This window comes from Lampris incognitus, chromosome 7, assembly GCF_029633865.1.
Source record: "Lampris incognitus isolate fLamInc1 chromosome 7, fLamInc1.hap2, whole genome shotgun sequence".
NCBI classification, from domain to species: Eukaryota; Metazoa; Chordata; class Actinopteri; order Lampriformes; family Lampridae; genus Lampris; species Lampris incognitus.
The window spans coordinates 62,358,098-62,376,792 of NC_079217.1; the positions used below are offsets into that span (position 1 = coordinate 62,358,098).

The window sequence follows — 18,695 nt, forward strand, 5'->3', positions numbered from 1 at the left end:
TCCATTACACCTCGTGTGTCCTTTTTGTATTTATATAGAGTACTTTCAGTATTTACAGTATAAATTACTACACAGTCTTGTGATAAAATAAATAACTTAAATACAATGGTCGTGGCTTTTGCAGTGTCATTTACAAGGGGGGTGGGGAGATCAAGGGAAGGATGGAAGGAAAGAAGGGGGGGGGGAGCAGTGGGTGTGCCCTGGTCTCTGCTCCTCATTGCTTGTGGGTAAGGAAGGAAGGATGGATGGATGGATGGATGGATAAGTGTTCCCTCTCAGTTGTTTGATGCAGTCTTTCTGGGCGGCGAGAGAGGAGATGGGGCGGGGGTGGGAGGCGGGGTGGGGCTGCACTGTGAGCTCCTTCAGTGGTCCAATACTGCGACGGTAGGTAGGGTGTCACTTGGTTGTTGGCCCCTCGGTTTAAAGGTTTTTCAGAGAAGGTGGTGCGCAGGAGTAGTATGGGGGAGTTGGTGGCGGCGGCGGCAGAGGTAGTATGGGGGGGGGGTCATCGGAGGTGGTGGATGGGTGGGTGGGGTGGTGGTATGCAAAGATTCTCCTGCAGCTATACCACTGTACCGCTCGGAGAATTCCCGTTCTGTGCTGTCAAGTTCTGAGAGAGAGAAAGAGCACCATTAGACACAGGGACCGAGTCAACAAACAAACAAACAAACAAACAAACGACAACAACCACCACTTTTTCCAGACTTAACCGGTCGCCTCTCCAAACAGTCTTTTCTTCAATAGTCCAGTTGTTGTAACAGTATAGTTAAAGCTGCAATCCATGACTTCCCTTCCCTCCATTAATAAGTCGTTATTCTACCTACGGGAAAAGTGATGAAAAGGTGGACACTCAGCTGGACAGACGGTCAGTCGTCCAGTAGAACAGTGTCGTGATGTACGGTGCATCCGGAAAGTATTCGCACCCCTTCACTTTCCCCACATTGTGTTATGTTACAGCCTTATTCCAAAATGGATTAAATTCCTTTTTTTCCTCATCAATCTTAATGACAAAGCGAGAAAGGGTTTTGTAGAAATTTTTGCAAATTTACTAAAAATAAAAAACTGAAATATTGCATGTACATAAGTATTCACACCCTTTACTCAGTACTTGGTTGAGGCACCCTTGGGAGCAGCGATTACAGCCTCAAGTCTTCTTGGGTATGAAGCTACAAGCTTGGCACACCTATATTTGGGGTATTTCTCCCATTCTTCTCTGCAGATCCTCTCCAGCTCTGTAAGGTTAGATGGGGAGCGTCGCTGCACAGCCATTTTCAGGTCTTTCCAGAGATGTTCAATGGGGTTCAAGTCTGGGCTCTGGCTGGGCCACTCAAGGACATTCACAGACTTGTCCCGAAGCCACTCCTTCGTTGTCTTGGCTGTGTGCTTAGGGTCGTTGTCGTGTTGAAAGGTAAACCTTCGTCCCAGTCTGGGGTCCTGAGCGCTCTGGAGCAGGTTTTCATCAAGGATCTCTCTGTACTTTGCTCCATTCATCTTTCCCTCGATCCTGACTAGTCTCCCAGTTCCTGCCGCTGAAGAACATCCCCACAGCATGATGCTGCCACCACCATGCTTCACTGTAGGGATGGTATTAGCAAGGTGATGAGAGGTGCCTGGTTTCCTCCAGACGTGACGTTTGGCATTCAGGCCAAAGAGTTCAATCTTGGTTTCATCAGACCGGAGAATCTTGTTTCTCATGGTCTGAGAGTCCTTTAGGTGCTTTCTGGCAAACTCCAAGTGGGCTGTCATGTGCCTTCTACTGAGCAGAGGCTTCCGTCTGACCACTCTACCATAAAGGCCTGATTGGTGGAGTGCTGCAGAGATGGTTGTCCTTCTGGAAGGTTCTCCCATCTCCACAGAGGAACGCTGGAGCTCTGTCAGAGTGACCATCGGGTTCTTGGTCACCTCCCTGACCAAGGCCCTTCTCCCCTGATTGCTCAGTTTGGCTGGGCGGCCAGCTCTAGGAAGAGTCCTGGTGGATCCAAACTTCTTCCATTTACGAATGATGGAGACCACTGTGCTCTTCAGGACCTTCAAAGCTGTAAAGTTTTTTTTGTACCCTTCCCCACATCTGTGCCTCAATACAATCATGTCTCAGAGGTCCACAGACAATTCCTTTGACTTCATGGCTTGGTTTCTGCTCTGACATGCACTGTCAACAGTGGGACCTTATATAGACAGGTGTGTGCCTTTCCAAATCATGTCCAATCCATTGAATTTACTACGGGTGGACCCCAATCAAGATGTAGAAACATCTCAAGGATGATCAGTGGAAACAGGATGAACCTGAGCTCAATTTTGAGTGTCATAGCAAAGGGTGTGAATACTTATGCAATATTTCAGTTTTTTTATTTTTAATAAATTTGCAAAAATTTCTACAAAACCTTTTTCACTTTGTCATTATGGGGTATTGTGTGTAGATTGATGAGGAAAAAAAATAATTTAATCCATTTTGGAATAAGGCTGTAACATAACAAAATATGGGGAAAGTGAAGGGGTGTGAATGCTTTCCGGATGCACTGTAGGTGGATGTAAGAGGCAGAGACAAACACACCTGTTGACTCCGATGTTCAGGGACTACAAACCAGGTGTAGCAGGACTACAAACCAGGTGTAGCAGCCATTGTGGCTGGTGTGCTGTCAGCTCAGCAGTAAACAGTTCCACCCTTGTAAAAATGGATGCTGGGACCAAAGCTACCACAGACAGTCTACTATTACAGACTACATCACACTATATGGGGACACTGTTGTACAGTCATACTGGTTGTCACGGACACATCGGCATCACGTCTTTCTTCCTGCTGGAGTTGTTTCCAACACGGACGTGTTTGCCGCTGCACCAGTGTTCATCCTACCCGGTCAAAACATTTCAGCAGCGGTATACGGAGTCTGGAGAGTACCTCCACCCATGGTAAAGATGACGTAGTATTATGGGACCTGACTCCATCTTCCACATGGAGAACAAACATCTGTTTATTAAGGGATAAAAGTCGTGGATTCCTAGTTTTAAAACGTCTCAAATCAAAAACGTTTCCTTCTTAAAGAAGTTGTACAAAATGGCACTTTGACTTAAGTTCTTCCCAGTTTAACTTGATTGGGGTCTGAACCACGTAACATGGCTGTCTGACATTTATTCAGATATATATCACAAGGCCTCTTAGACTGCTGTATTTAATCAACCATTTCTCACACGTTGGACACAGCTCACAATATTTCAGATAATTCGTGATATTTATCTCCACGTCAGAACAGGACAAACTGCTTATGTTCATGGTTATTCTGAAAACCTGGTGGACCAGCAGCCCTGTGCTGCTGGTGGGTCATCTCCTCCTCATAGGGATACAAGTTGACCTACCGCCTTCCCCGGCCGAGCCCAGGTGCAGATGAGCCCCTCCTGGCAGGCTGTGATGATGCAGTCGTCCATGAAGACGAGGACGGTCAGCCTCTCGTGCGCGATCTTCTTGCACACCAGAGGCTCCAGCAGCGGCACCTCATGCATGCGCGGGCACAGCGTGGTGCCCAGGACCTTGGCGGCGTCCAGCCGGCTGCTGCGCGGTGCCACATTGATCTTGTCGTTGCTCTTGCTTATGTTGCCCAGGCTGTGGTACCGCTTGTGCTCCTTCTCTACTCCACCGCCTCCGCCACCTCCGCCACCGGACTTGTCCGACTTGCGCTCCTGAAGCGACAGGGTGGCGAAGCGGCCGATGCTGAAGGGGGTGCTGTTGCCTCCCCCGCTGCTCCCCCCTCCTCCCCCACCACTGCTCCCTCCTCCGCCCCCGCCACCGCCACCTCCCCCCTCTGACGCCCCCTGGCCCTTGGAGGCATTGGCCACTGCCGGGTGGGGCAAGGAGTTGGAGCGCGACAGTGAGCGAGGGAGGGGCAGGGGGAGCGTGGCAGCATTGGAGGTGGCGTTGGGCGGGTGGTGGTGGCCCTCCACTCCTCCTGTGCCTCCCCCTGTGGCGCCGCTGTTGACCCCCCCACTGCCAGAGTTGGACAACGAGGGCCCGAAGGTGTTGGTGAGGGCCCGCGACAGCGGCAGGCGGGGATATAGCACGTCATCCGTCAGGTCCCACAGGCAGAACTGGGTGTCCTGGCCGACTGAGCCGAACCGGTACGTGACTGACGGCGACCCACCTCCCTTGGAACTGTGGCGGGAGAGGCGGGACAATGTGCTGCTGGTCCGGACCCGACCAAAATGCATGGAGGGTGGGACTGCCCCCTGGTGGAGGTCCTCCTCGCTGCCACTCAGCTCCATGGGCTCCTCATCCTCCAGGGAGGTGGTGAACGGGTCAAAGGCCACCACGTTGACCCAGGACTTGTGGCCGTGACCCCGGGCCACCACGCGGCTCTCGGCAAATGACCACACGGTAACCAGGTCATCTTCACCACCCGTGGCTAGGTACTTCCCATCGGGGCTCCAGGACACACAGAGCAGCCCACCGAAGTAGCTCTTCATCACGCCCTGCAGCTCCATGGAGTCGAAGTGGAAGACACGCAGGCAGCCGTCCTGGCCCACGCACGCCACGTGCACGCCGTCCGGGGAGAAGGCGAACTCATTGAGGCCGCCCTCGCCCACAGCCCAGCGGAGCAGCGGGTTGCGAGGCGTCTTGGTTTTGCAGGCGTAGACGGCGAAACCTTCGCCCTGGCGCAGCAGGGAGTACTGCGGGGCTGCTGTCCCACAGGGGTGGTCCACGTTGTAGAGGTAGAGGTGGCCACTGGCGTGGGAGGCCAGGAACAGGTTCTCCGACTTGGGGAGCCATTTCAGACACGTCACCTTGGACTTGTCTATCAACCTCTGGAAGACAGAAGGGGCGGCAGGTGGAGGGAGGAGGGAGGAGAAAGAGATGGAGGCAGAGGGTAGTTGGGAAAGAGAGAGAGAGAGAGGAACGGAGGGTAGAAAAGCGAAAGATGAGGTCTACAGAAGTAAAAAGGAGCCGAACAGATTAAGAAAGGAATTCTGAACAGTCAAACAGGAAGTCCTTCGCGCCATCTCCGAAATATAACTGAGAATCTACTTAAACAGCATCTCTGCACAGACACCCCGTATGGCTCCGGAAGGCGAGACTGTGGATGTCTGTGTCATACCAGCAGAGCACCAGCTGAACAACACGGAGCTGTTATGGCAGATGAGCCACCTTGAGGGCAGGCTCTGACACTGCACTTCTCATTTCACACCTGCTCAGCTAGGGCGAATACAATGGAGACTATAGAACGTCCAACACTGTCCATAAACCCATGCAGACCTGCACACAGCCGCTGACTCGCGTATGAGCGTTCATACTGTTGACAACCACCAAATGCACCATGGGAGAAGGTGGTGTCTCATGAAAGCTGAGTTAAGTTAATGCATTGAGGATGCCCATTAAAAACTCTGGATTTACATTCAATTGTTCACAGGGCATTTAACCCATCCTAGCCGTGCAGCTAGGAGCAGTGGGAGGCTGCACCACCCGGCCGGGGACCAACTCCACTTCTTTTCCCCGTCGCTTTGCTCAGGGGCACCGGCAGGAGGAGTACTAACCCTAACACGCGTGTCTTTTTTGACGGTGGGGGAAACCCACCGCAGACACGGGGAGAACATACAAACTCCACACAGAGGACGACCCGGGATGACCCCCCCCGAGGTTGCAAACCCCAGGGTTCGAACCCAGGACCCTTCTTGCTGTGGGGCGCCAGCGCTAACCGCTGCGCCACGGTGCCGCCGAATGAGCAGGTTTATAGTTTCAGCCTACTGATGATGTGTTGCTGCAACAGTCACGGCATTGCATCTGCTGAATACGATGATTCTTGGCCGCCGTGCCGAGCTTTACTGCTTTCCTTCTGGACAACTATCAACCCCATGACCAAGATAAAATAGAAAGAAGAAACTCAGAAACTAATTCCTTGTCTTTAAGTTGAAATATCATGTCCACCATTACACACATTACATTCCAATAGTTGTGTTAGTGTTAATCTTGCAGCTGTGAAAACCCATTCAGAATAAAACGCCAATATAATTCGATAGTCTCGATCGCCGCGGTAACACCACAATGACCATTTGCACACACGCACAAATACCTCCTCGTTGAAGAGTTTACTGGTCTCCTTCTTAATGGGGTCCAGGTACTGGACCTGCCCTGCAGAGAAGCCCACTATTAGCGCAACACTCTCCGCCGTGGCCGAGTACTGGTTGAAGTCGTGGCAGGTGGGCTGGGTCCCCTTGTAGATCCTCTTGTCTATGGGCTTACTGAGGTCCACCGCCTGGAGCGCCGGCAAAGAGGAGGGAGAAAGAGACGGAGAGAGGATGAGAGGGGAGGTCTGGCCAACCGCAGCCACCGCGAACACACGCCCTTCAATCCCCCTGCCAAAAGCGACACGGTACAGTGAATATTGTCGTTTTCGGTCAAAAGGAAAGGGTACGCATGCACCTAAAGTTTATTTTACTGCACCAAAACAAACACTCTGTAGCTCCTCCAACTGGTTATCATTTTGCAAAATAATAAACAGACAAAATGAACAACACAATTACCACAGTGAGACAGACCACCTGCAAGCCTGGTGTGACGGAAGGCTGCAGAAAGTGTCACGGGACGACAAAAAAGGGAGAAAAACGAGGCGCGTTTGTGTTGAAGCTTTGACAGCCTTCCCCCTCCCCCCTTGCCAATAACATACTTACATCTCACCACAACTGACAGAAAATGTCTCGGGGGAAACACTGTGACAGCATATTGTCAAAACAGTGATCTAGAGGAGCGGTTCCCAAACCGGGGTCTGGGGGACCTGAGGGGTTTCCAGGGGGGTCTCAAGCACCATGAGAATTCAACTAGTTCATCAGTTGGGCGACAGGTTCCTGGAGAGTGTTCTGCTGGAACACATATAGTAGTAACCGCATAGTAATGTGTATCTTTAAAGTGACATTTCTACTGATTTCAGCCCGTCTCCGTACCATGTGTGTGCGACTTTGTCCATACTGGTTCCATCCATCCATTATCCAAGCCGCGTATCCCGATTTGGGTCGCGGGTTGCTGGAGCCTATCCCAACAGTCATTGGGCGGCAGGCGGGGAGACACCCTGGACAGGCCGCCAGGCCATCACAGGGCCCCCCCACACACACACATTCACACCTAGGGACAATTTAGTACGGCTGATTCACCTGACCTACATGTCTTTGGACTGTGGGAGGAAACCCGGAGGAAACCCACGCAGAGGACGACCTGGGACGACCCCCAACGTTGGACTACCCCTATACCATAACACCATGGTTATAATAAAATAATGGTTTGCTGACCAAAATAAGGCAAGAAACTTTCTAATAAGCAGGAGGTTTGAGAAAAGTTACTTCTAGTGTTTTAGGGCAACATCCATCCCCGATCCTGCGACCTCTTCTCTCGCCATCATCGTGCATCAGAAATCAACAAGAATTGAATTATTCGCCCAATAACAGGGAGCCCGAGCTTCTACCAGACCATCGTAAGACTTTCTTTTTTTTAAAGATATGTATTGATCCCGGTAGGGAAATTCTTCTCTGCATTTAAACCATCCTAGCTGTGTAGCTAGGATGGGTCGACAGATATCCAATTTTCTTAACCTGACATTTGTCAAATGAGGGGGGGGGGGTGATAACGTAAAGTGTCTTTAAGTTTATATACACGGAAACCAGCAGCGCCCCTTACTGTAAATCCAGGAGGGCACAGCCGACTATGAGCAGTCAGCCTTACTTCAATGACAGAATTCTAGCAGTAGCACTACCGAGTCATTTCAGGGGCACCAAAAGACAAAAGTATACACTTTCCCTACTGGTTAGCTTAAGAAAAACAACCAATTAAGAGTCAAAATCTCAATTCACCTGTAACAGTTACCTACTGTCACAACGTTGAGATTTATGAGGATAGAGTCAGCATATAACTTTAACCGTTTTAGTATGACAGAGAAAATCAAACTAGTCAAGATATATAAATGAACTAACACGGGCCTTTAGTTCCCAAATTGTTACAGCTCTCTTAGCTCGATGAGTTAAGCCGTTTATAACCTATGAACATTTGTGGCAGCCCAAGATTTTGAGCTAAATTAAAGCAGACACGGCATCCTGACATTATAGTGGATTTTCGCATAAAGGCGGCAAATAAACGGATGTGGATGCAGATGTTTTCTTGTCTATCAACACTCGCATCCAAGTTATCACAAGGAATGATACTGCAACTACCTGGATGGATACCTAGACGGATGCTGTATCCAACTTAATAATCACTGTAGTATCCAACTGGCTAGATATTGTGTCCTCCTGAACAGATACTTTTAACACCTGGGTGGATACTGATGTATACACCTGGATGGAGACTGTATCCACATACTGCTTACACCAGGATGGATACTGTAGATCTGGATGGATACTGATGTATCCACTTGGATAAATACTAAAGTAGCCAGCGGATGGATACTGTATACACCTAGATGGATACTGTATCCATCCAGATGGACACTGTATCCACCTAGATGAATACTGTATCCATCCAGATGGACACCGCACAATTCACTAGATGACTAGTGTGTCCATCTGCAAGTATACTGTATCTAGCTAGATAGACACTGCACAATTCACTAGATGACAAGTGTGTCCATCTACAAGTATACTGTATCTATCTAGATGGACACCGCACAATTCACTAGATGACTAGTGTGTCCATCTGCAAGTATACTGTATCCATCTAGATGGACACCGCACAATTCACTAGATGACTAGTGTGTCCATCTGCAAGTATAATGTATCTAGCTAGATGGACACCGCACAATTCACTAGATGACTAGTGTGTCCATCTGCAAGTATACTGTATCTATCTAGATGGACACCGCACAATTCACTAGATGACTAGTGTGTCCATCTGCAAGTATACTGTATCTAGCTAGATGGACACCGGACAATTCACTAGATGACTAGTGTGTCCATCTGCAAGTATACTGTATCTATCTAGATGGACACCGTACAATTCACTAGATGACAAGTGTGTCCATCTGCAAGTATACTGTATCTATCTAGATGGACACCGCACAATTCACTAGATGACTAGTGTGTCCATCTGCAAGTATAATGTATCTAGCTAGATGGACACCGCACAATTCACTAGATGACTAGTGTGTCCATCTGCAAGTATACTGTATCTATCTAGATGGACACCGCACAATTCACTAGATGACTAGTGTGTCCATCTGCAAGTATACTGTATCTATCTAGATGGACACCGTACAATTCACTAGATGACAAGTGTGTCCATCTGCAAGTATACTGTATCTATCTAGATGGACACCGCACAATTCACTAGATGACTAGTGTGTCCATCTGCAAGTATAATGTATCTAGCTAGATGGACACCGCACAATTCACTAGATGACTAGTGTGTCCATCTGCAAGTATACTGTATCTATCTAGATGGACACCGCACAATTCACTAGATGACTAGTGTGTCCATCTGCAGGTATACTGTATCTATCCAGATGGACACCGCACAATTCACTAGATGACGTGTGTCCATCTGCAAGTATACTGTATCTATCTAGATGGACACCGCACAATTCAGTAGATGACTAGTGTGTCCATCTGCAAGTATACTGTATCTAGCTAGATGGACACCGCACAATTCACTAGATGACTAGTGTGTCCATCTGCAAGTATAATGTATCTAGCTAGATGGACACCGCACAATTCACTAGATGACTAGTGTGTCCATCTGCAAGTATAATGTATCTAGCTAGATGGACACCGCACAATTCACTAGATGACTAGTGTGTCCATCTGCAAGTATAATGTATCTAGCTAGATGGACACTGCACAATTCACTAGATGACTAGTGTGTCCAGCTGCAAGTATACTGTATCTATCCAGATGGATCAATGTATCGTTCACTTTGATGGATACTGTATCTACATACTGAACCTATCTGTATGTATACAGTATCCACCCATATGGATACAGTAGCTGCACCTATCTGGATGTATACAGTATCCACCTATATGGATACAGTAGCATCCACAGGATGGATACAGTATCCACCCATATGGATACAGTAGCTGCACCTATCTGGATGGATACAGTATCCACCCATATGGATACAGTAGCTGCACCTATCTGGATGTATACAGTATCCACCCATATGGATACTGTAGATACTGTAGTCTCCTGTATGAAGTGGTGGTCTACTCAGCTGAAAAGCTTCTGCGCGTCTCATCGCATTAACGCAGAAATCCAGCGCACTCCCTCCGACGCCTCTGGCACTACACGTCGAACCGAGGCCGAAAACTGCCCGTTGTCGTGATGAACGACGAGCGGCAGCCGCTTTAACGCCGTCAACATTAGCAACGCAGGCTAGCTAGCCGCGCTAGCACGGCCGCCCGAGCTTGACATTCGGAGCAAATGTCGGGGTGCTGGGTGGTGCTGGGCGGTGCTGTTTAACGGCTCACCTTCTTGATGTTGGTGTACGTGTAGAAGTACAACTCTCGGCCGATGTTGAAGCACACCCGCTCGGACTCCTCGCCCGGGTCCTCCGGCTGGAGCTTCACCATGGAGACCCGGACGGGAGGCAGGAAGCCCGCCGGAGAGGAGTTGGCTGCGGCATTGGAGGAGGCAGCTCCGGGCCCCTGCAGCAGACCTACCCCTCCTCCGGGTATGGGACCCGGTCCACCTGCGGGGCCCAGCGTGGCTCCGGCGGCGGCGGCGGAGGACGGACCCCGCGGGAGGCCGCCGCGCTGCTGCGAGTCGGAGAGGGTGAGCAGCTTGTAGAAGCCCTCCCTGGTGCGGAACTGCGACTTGATCTCATTGATCTCCTTCAGAGCGCCGCCATCTCCGGCCATCTTTAGCGCAAACACGCCGCGCAGGAAGCCGAGATTCTGACCTGGAAATAATCCCCCGCACTCGCAAACCCCGCAGACGGGGACGGACCGCGGCTGGAGCGGCGGCAGGAGCGGAAGCCGAGCCCCCTGCGCAGTCGCATGTCAAGCGGGTCCGTGGAATCGAGTCATTTTTTTCAACGCGCCGGAGGTTAAAGAATCAGGAAAACGCCGGCGCAGCCATTCCCAACGGCCACGGGGGCGGGCGGTGCGGGCGGGCGGGGCGTGTGTGCGCGTGCCCGTGCCCGCGCGCGACGCCGGAGACGCGCCGGCTGCTGGCCCTCGCGCGCTGCGCGGGACTCGTGGGGGATGTAAAGGCCAATTATGGATATGAATTATACAGATATAAATATATATTTTAGAGATCATCCGATTAAAACGAACCATCATAACACGGTGAGATGACGTCACCTTATTGCTGCATGTTAATCACACACTGGACATTAACATGTCCACAAGGCTCCGGGTCGCTGTCGGCCTGCTGAAATGGGGGACATTTCTTGAGGGGACGAAAAGGAGGACTTATGAAGGAGGACATACATTACCCTCAACTCCATCACTGTCCTCTACAGCCCGTTATGCATGGACACCACCATCACTGTCCTCCACATCTATATCCCTTTATATTCTCTATAGATGGACACCTTCATCACTGTCCTCCACAGCTATGTCCCTTTATGCATGGAAACCTCCATCACTGTCCTCCACATCTATGTCCCTTTATGCATGGACACCTCCATCACTGTCCTCCACATCTATGTCCCTTTATGCATGGACACCACCATCACTGTCCTCTACATCTAAACCCCTTTATATCCTTCATAGATGGACACCTCCATCACTGTCCTCCACATCTACACCCCTTTATATTCTTTATAGATGGACACCTCCATCACTGTCCTCCACATCTATGTCCCTTTATGCATGGACACCGCCATCACTGTCCTCTACATCTAAACCCCTTTATATCCTTCATAGATGGACACCTCCATCACTGTCCTCCACATCTATGTCCCTTTATATCCTTTATACATGGACACCTCCATCACTGTCCTCCACATCTACGTCCCTTTATGCATGGAAACCTCCATCACTGTCCTCCACATCTACTCCCCTTTATATCCTTTATACATGGACACCTCCATCACTGTCCTCCACAGCTATGTCCCTTTATACATGGACACCCCCATCACTGTCCTCCACATCTACACCCCTTTATATTCTTTATACATGGACACCTCCATCACTGTCCTCCACATCTACACCCCTTATATCCTTTATACATGGACACCTCCATCACTGTCCTCCACATCTATGTCCCTTTATGCATGGACACCACCATCACTGTCCTCTACATCTAAACCCCTTTATATCCTTCATAGATGGACACCTCCATCACTGTCCTCCACATCTATGTCCCTTTATATCCTTTATACATGGACACCTCCATCACTGTCCTCCACATCTACGTCCCTTTATGCATGGAAACCTCCATCACTGTCCTCCACATCTACTCCCCTTTATATCCTTTATACATGGACACCTCCATCACTGTCCTCCACAGCTACGTCCCTTTATACATGGACACCCCCATCACTGTCCTCCACATCTACACCCCTTTATATTCTTTATACATGGACACCTCCATCACTGTCCTCCACATCTACACCCCTTATATCCTTTATACATGGACACCTCCATCACTGTCCTCCACATCTATGTCCCTTTATGCATGGACACCACCATCACTGTCCTCTACATCTAAACCCCTTTATATCCTTCATAGATGGACACCTCCATCACTGTCCTCTACATCTACGTCCCTTTATATCCTTTATACATGGACACCTCCATCACTGTCCTCCACATCTACGTCAATTTGTGCATGGAAACCTCCATCACTGTCCTCCACATCTACTCCCCTTTATATCCTTTATACATGGACACCTCCATCACTGTCCTCCACAGCTACGTCCCTTTATACATGGACACCTCCATCACTGTCCACTACATCTACGTCCCTTTATATCCTTCATAGATGGACACCTCCATCACTGTCCTCCACATCTATGTCCCTTTATATCCTTCATAGATGGACACCTCCATCACTGTCCTCCACATCTACGCCCCTTTATATTCTTTATACCTGGACACCTCCATCACTGTCCTCCACATCTATGTCCCTTTATATTCTTTATAGATGGACACCACCATCACTGTCCTCCACAGCTACGTCCCTTTAGACATGGACACCTCCATCACTGTCCTCTACATCTACACTCCTTATATCCTTTATACATGGACACGTCCATCACTGTCCTCCACATCTACACCCCTTATATCCTTTATACATGGACACCTCCATCACTGTCCTCCACGTCTACGTCCCTTTATACATGGACACCTCCATCACTGTCCTCCACATCTACACCCCTTTATACATGGACATCTCCATCACTATCCTCCACATCTACGTCCCTTTATACATGAACACCTCCATCACTGTCCCCCACATCTACACCCTTTATATTCTTTATACATGGACACCTCCATCACTGTCTTTTACATCTACACCCTTTATATCCTTTATACATGGACACCTCCAGCACCGTCCTCCACATCTACACCCTTTATATCCTTTATACATGGACACCTCCATCACCGTCCTCCACATCTACACCCCTTTATATCCTTTTTATAAATGTCAGTAGGCCAAGACAGACTAAAAACGACTGCTTACTTACTCTTCAAAGACCCCGCCCTGCAGAAATCATGCAATAAAAGTTAATAAAAGATAAAAAAGGGTGGGCTGATAAAACAATAAAAGACAATATTGCTATTTTAAGTGTGCAGAGGTTGTTGTTTTGGTATGAAAACACTAATTGTCCTGCTTCTAAGTGGAACTGCGGCATGACTAGTCTGCTTGTTTTGACTCGGAGGCTGATGGGAGAGTGGCGATAGATATTCTCTTTGGCGAGCCAAGCTGTTGTATGGCAAACCGCTGGGAATCAAAATGGTGCGTATGAATTGCACACGAAAATCAACTTTTGCGGATGCGCTGCAGGGCGTTTTGAAGTCGCGCTAGCTGTACGCCGCTTGCTAAGGATGTGACTCTAGCGGTCTTGCCTGCATGCTCAGTAATCCAGCTGCAGGATCCCAGAAAAGTGGAGTCCGTTCATCTGGACACGGTTTGCAGGTCAGAAACCTTGTGTCCAGATGAACCGATTCGACTTTTCTGGGGGTGAATCTGGCAGCTACCCCGTCTTTGTGAATCGGCGGCCCTCACCAGTCACGTTCCCAAGGAACAAACATCAGGCAAATAAAAAGCTGGCAGGAAAGGAGGTGGCACCAAACCGTGTAGCCCAACTGGCTTTCACTTGAGGCAAGTTTTCAGTTAACCACCCCGTTTCCTCATCAGAAATCGATAAAGCCCTCTCAACTTTTCACACTTGACTTTATTACAATGTAACAGCGGTGAGGGGGGGGGGCATCCGTGAACCAACAGAAACAAATATGACGCACAACAACACACCATAAGCAATACCGGTGCGACACAGGGCTCTGGGTTGAGCAGTCCTTTCACAAGGTTATGAACGAGATGATGAAGGCTTCAGAGGAGCATCCGCTGATATGTCCGTCAACATCGGCTGCTGCAGGGGTGTCCGGGTGGCATGGCGGTCCATTCTGTTGCCTACCAACACGGGGCTCGCCGGTTCGAATCCCCGTGTTACCCTACAGTGGGAAACTGGATGTGGGTATGTGTCCTGGTCGCTGCACTAGCACCTCCTCTGGTCGGTCGGGGTACCCGTTCAGGGGGGGGTAGCGTGATCCTCCCACGTGCTACGTCCCCCCGGTGAAACGCCTCACTGTCAGGTGAAAAGAAGCGGCTGGCGACTCCCCATGTATGGGAGGAGGCATGTGGTAGTCTGCAGCCCTCCCCGGATCAGCAGAAGGGGTGGAGCAGAGACCAGGACGGCTCGGGAGAGTGGGGTAATTGGACGTGTACTATTGGGGAGAAAAAGTGTGGGGGGGGGGGGGGACATCGGCCGCTGCTGCTTTTGACCCAACCTCAACCAAAGAAGATACCCTCTTGTGCTTTGCTGTCGGGGGGGGGGGGGTCAATCAGAATGATCAGGGTTCATCGGGGTTTTCCACATCCGCACTAGTGTGCTGTACAAAACCTATTCTCAGCTCACACGCTATCAAATGTTAGTTATAAGAAGACTGGGCGACTGCAGGTCATCCAGATTGAGAAATGTGGGTCTGAAAGATGTCCTTTGAGAAGGGCGGGAATAACAGAGCGACGTGTCGACTCCCTTTCAGTACATCGTCCAAGCCCTCACGCTTGGAAGATATTGTCATACGGAGACGATCTGTCCACCCGTGTTGAAAACAACCAACGGGGATGATAACCGAAAAAAAAAATAAATGTGGACGTGCTATGTGTCGGCGGCCCCTCCATCAAACGCCACGAGTTCCTCGCTGATGATGTACAATATGGAAAGGGGACTATCGGAGCTCCCATGAGGCTCTCTGCCTGGGTCGGTCACGGCAACAGGATGTAGTTCTCGGCATTTCCCAGGATGTACAGGTTACTAAACCCTGATTGGTCCTCGGTCTGTCGCGTCTCCAAGACAGCCATCCTAGAGACAGAGGGTCAAAGGATGTAGTTAATTGGGTCAAAGGATGTGTTTAACTGGGTCAAAGGATGTGATTAACTGGGTCAAAGGATGTGATTAACTGTTGTTGAGCCAAATGTGTTGGCCAAACTGTGACATGGTTTTAACCCAAAAGACTGAGTATGAACTAAGAATGGTTTTTCAGGTTTTAAAAAATGGTTCTATTTACTTCAAATTGACACCATTTGTCAAATATATATTCCTATCCAAAACTATACACTAGTCTAGGGAAGTAGGGCAAACTAAACAAGTCACTGTTACTGCAGTAGCATCTCGTTCTTACACCTGCCCATCAACGCTGTCTGTATGAGAACTCTCCTGAAGGTTTTTCAGGTATTTAGCATTTTAATACAACTTTGGCTAAGAATTACATCTAGGCGATGTGGTAAAACGTACGCTGTTCTTGGCTGCTCCACGTTAGTAGCAAACCTCAACTTTGGAATAAACTAATGTGAAACCCACAGGCCTTTACTGGATGAGGAAATCGCAGTCTCAGACCATACAGAAGAGCAAGGCATGTGACATTAGCTGTCTGTTAGATAAGTGTCCCTGCTAGTTGACCATCTGTGATGCTTCTCTCGGTTTGGTCCATGAGAGAGGAAGTCCCGCCTTATCCTCTCTGGTGGACCAATCACTGGTGACTGCAGTAAAACGTGCCAGTTCCTATCATGGTTTATACGAGGTTGATGCTAGATCCAACGGGGTGTAGGCACGGAAGTAGCCGTGATTGGCTGTTGTGTCGGCCAATAGAGAGCGCGGAACCTTGAAGCGGACTGACTGCCAGACTGACAGACAGCAATAGTTGGGGCGAACTAAGTTAACATTAGTTAGCTAGCGATAGCAATAGCGGTAGGGTTAGGGTTACAATACGATCTGGCCAAGTTAAGGTCAGTGGTAAGCTAGCTAGCTAAATGTTTCAGTGCGCATCGTTTGTTTCAAGTCAGTGCGCTTTGAGGTTCCGCGCTGTCTATTGGCCGACGCAACAGCCAATCACAGCTACTGCCGTGCCTGGCAGTTTTTTTTATGGCGTCATTGGGCAAAAATTCCACAATAACCTTCCAGCATATTGTAATTCAAGTGGTCTGAGAGAAAACCAGACTTCTGCACCTCCTCCTGGCTCTGTGTTCAGCCTTTAAAAAAATCGAGCCAGGGATGGAAGATTTTAGCCAACCACAGGCCTTTTCAGAGAGAGAGAGCCTTCCTATTGGCCAGTTTACAAATGCGGATCCATGTGTACGAGATCAACTGGCATCTGCCCTGCCCCACCGGTCGCTTGTGGTTGCGAACCCTAACCCTGAAAATCCAAAAGACCAACTCCGAGTAGCTGCTCCACGTGAACAATATTAGTGTAACTAAGAGATTCACTGAAAAAATAAATGTTTACATGGATAGATTATCAACTACCATACAAGTTTCACGAGTCTTGGTTTGACATTTCCTGGTTGTACACGAGTGTGAGGGCCTGAAGAGCGATGCGGAGGTCATTTGGTGGGAGGGGCTTAGCTCCTCCCACAGTCCAAAGACTGTTGGAGGAAACCGGAGCCCCCACAGGAAACCCACACAGACACGGGGAGAACATGCAAACCCCACACAGAGGACGACCCGGGATGACCCCCAAGGTTGGACTACCCCGGGGCTCGAACCCAGAACCTTCTTGCTTGTGAGGCGACCGCGCTAACCACTGCGCCACCGTGCCACCCAAAGAAAAAGCTATTTGTTTATATTAAAAATGAAAAGATTATCACTTAAACAGAAAATACTTTGTTTCTAATATCCATGATTTTGATTAGTCAGTCTCGTCTTCTGTCCACCTTTATTCACTCAGATTATGATTTATGAATAGCATGCTGTCTTTCCTAGTCCAGCCTAGGTCGGTCAGCATGATGGAAAAAAGTACCACTGCTCACTCAGGGCTGCTATAGGTTTTACATTTGTCAAAATCGGATTTGTGTGGGGGCTCAAATATTGTCCCGGGGCCGTGATGGCCAAACATTACGACACACTCAATGTGTGATCACACACAAACGTCATCAGTCCAACTATCCATACTTTCATTTTTAACAAGAGTGATTCGCTACGACAAATCGGTTGTTCGAGTCGCACAATGACAAAATGGTTTGAAGATGGGTACAGGTTAAAGTTCAGGGGCGGGGATTTGCCATGCCTGGCACCACCTTGTTCTTACACATGATCACTGTTTCACATGAGTGCTCATCTGCTGTTGATGTTGGTCATCTTAGTTATTAAAGCTCATTGGACCATCTCCCTCACAAGTCCCTCTGGATACGAACGCCAGTAGAGTCACCAACGTGTCATATCCTGTCTGCCGACCAGCCCCGACACTGCCGTGGTGAGGGGACCTCTGAGCAGCAAATACAGCAGGACGTACCTGTCCGACCCCACCAGCCTGTAGATCTTATGGAGGTCTCTGGCCTCCTGAAGGACCTCAGTGAAAGACTCTCCTCTTCTCTGCCAACCGTGACGCCACACCGCCAGCAGTGTGTCTTCAAAATATACTACCGAGACAGACAGAGAGAGAGACATGTAGATCAACAGACTGACAGATATGTAAATACATGGAATGACAGACAGACAGAGACAGACAGACAGACAGACAGACAGACAGACAGACAGACGGATAGATAGATAGACAGACAGACAGACACACAGATAGACAGATAGATAGACAGACAGACAGACAGACAGACAGACAGACAGAATGATAGATAGATAGATAGATAGATAGATAGATAGATAGATAGATAGATAGATAGATAGATAGATAGATAGATAGATAGATAGACAGACAAACAGACAGACAGACAGACAGACAGACAGACAGATAGATAGATAGATAGATAGATAGATAGATAGATAGATAGATAGATAGATAGATAGATAGATAGATAGATAGATAGATAGATAGATAGATAGATAGATAGATAAGACAGACAGACAGACAGACAGACAGATAGATAGATAAGACAGACAGACAGACAGAGAGAGATAGACAGATAGATAGATAGATAGATAGATAGATAGATAGATAGATAGATAGATAGATAGATAGATAGATAGATAGATAGATAGATAGATAGATAGATTGATAGATAGATAAGACAGACAGATAGATAAGACAGACAGATAGAGAGAGAGATAGATA

At 48.8% G+C, this 18,695-nt stretch overlaps 2 protein-coding genes across 2 annotated transcripts in view; both read right to left on the reverse strand.

Moving 5' to 3' along the window:
* Window positions 1-353: 353 nt before the first annotated feature.
* zmp:0000000529 (WD repeat-containing protein 20) lies at window positions 354-10,817 on the reverse strand. Its single transcript, XM_056283551.1, has 4 exons — window positions 10,428-10,817; window positions 6,054-6,236; window positions 3,352-4,791; window positions 354-610 (listed from the first exon to the last, which is right to left on the reverse strand). Exons 1-4 carry the CDS (start codon window positions 10,815-10,817, stop codon window positions 563-565), a joined length of 2,061 nt encoding a protein of 686 aa, XP_056139526.1. The 3' UTR covers window positions 354-562.
* A 3,489-nt stretch (window positions 10,818-14,306) lies between these two features.
* Window positions 14,307-18,695, reverse strand: part of LOC130115679 (mitogen-activated protein kinase kinase kinase kinase 5-like) — a 74,095-nt gene continuing 69,706 nt past the window's right edge. Inside the window, 2 exon segments of the mRNA XM_056283446.1 lie at window positions 14,307-15,496; window positions 17,922-18,048. Of these exon segments, the coding sequence (XP_056139421.1) occupies window positions 15,400-15,496; window positions 17,922-18,048 (224 nt within the window). The 3' untranslated portion in view covers window positions 14,307-15,399.

Excerpts from the sequence above, each read along its gene's own strand:
- zmp:0000000529 (XM_056283551.1), bottom strand. The coding sequence starts at position 10,817 with ATGGCCGGAGATGGCGGCGCTCTGAAGGAGATCAATGAGATCAAGTCG. Across the intron at positions 6,237-10,427 it reads CGTACACCAACATCAAGAAG|GCGGTGGACCTCAGTAAGCC; the intron begins GTGAGCCGTTAA and ends CCGGCGCTCCAG. Across the intron at positions 4,792-6,053 it reads GTAAACTCTTCAACGAGGAG|AGGTTGATAGACAAGTCCAA; the intron begins GTATTTGTGCGT and ends TCTGTCTTCCAG.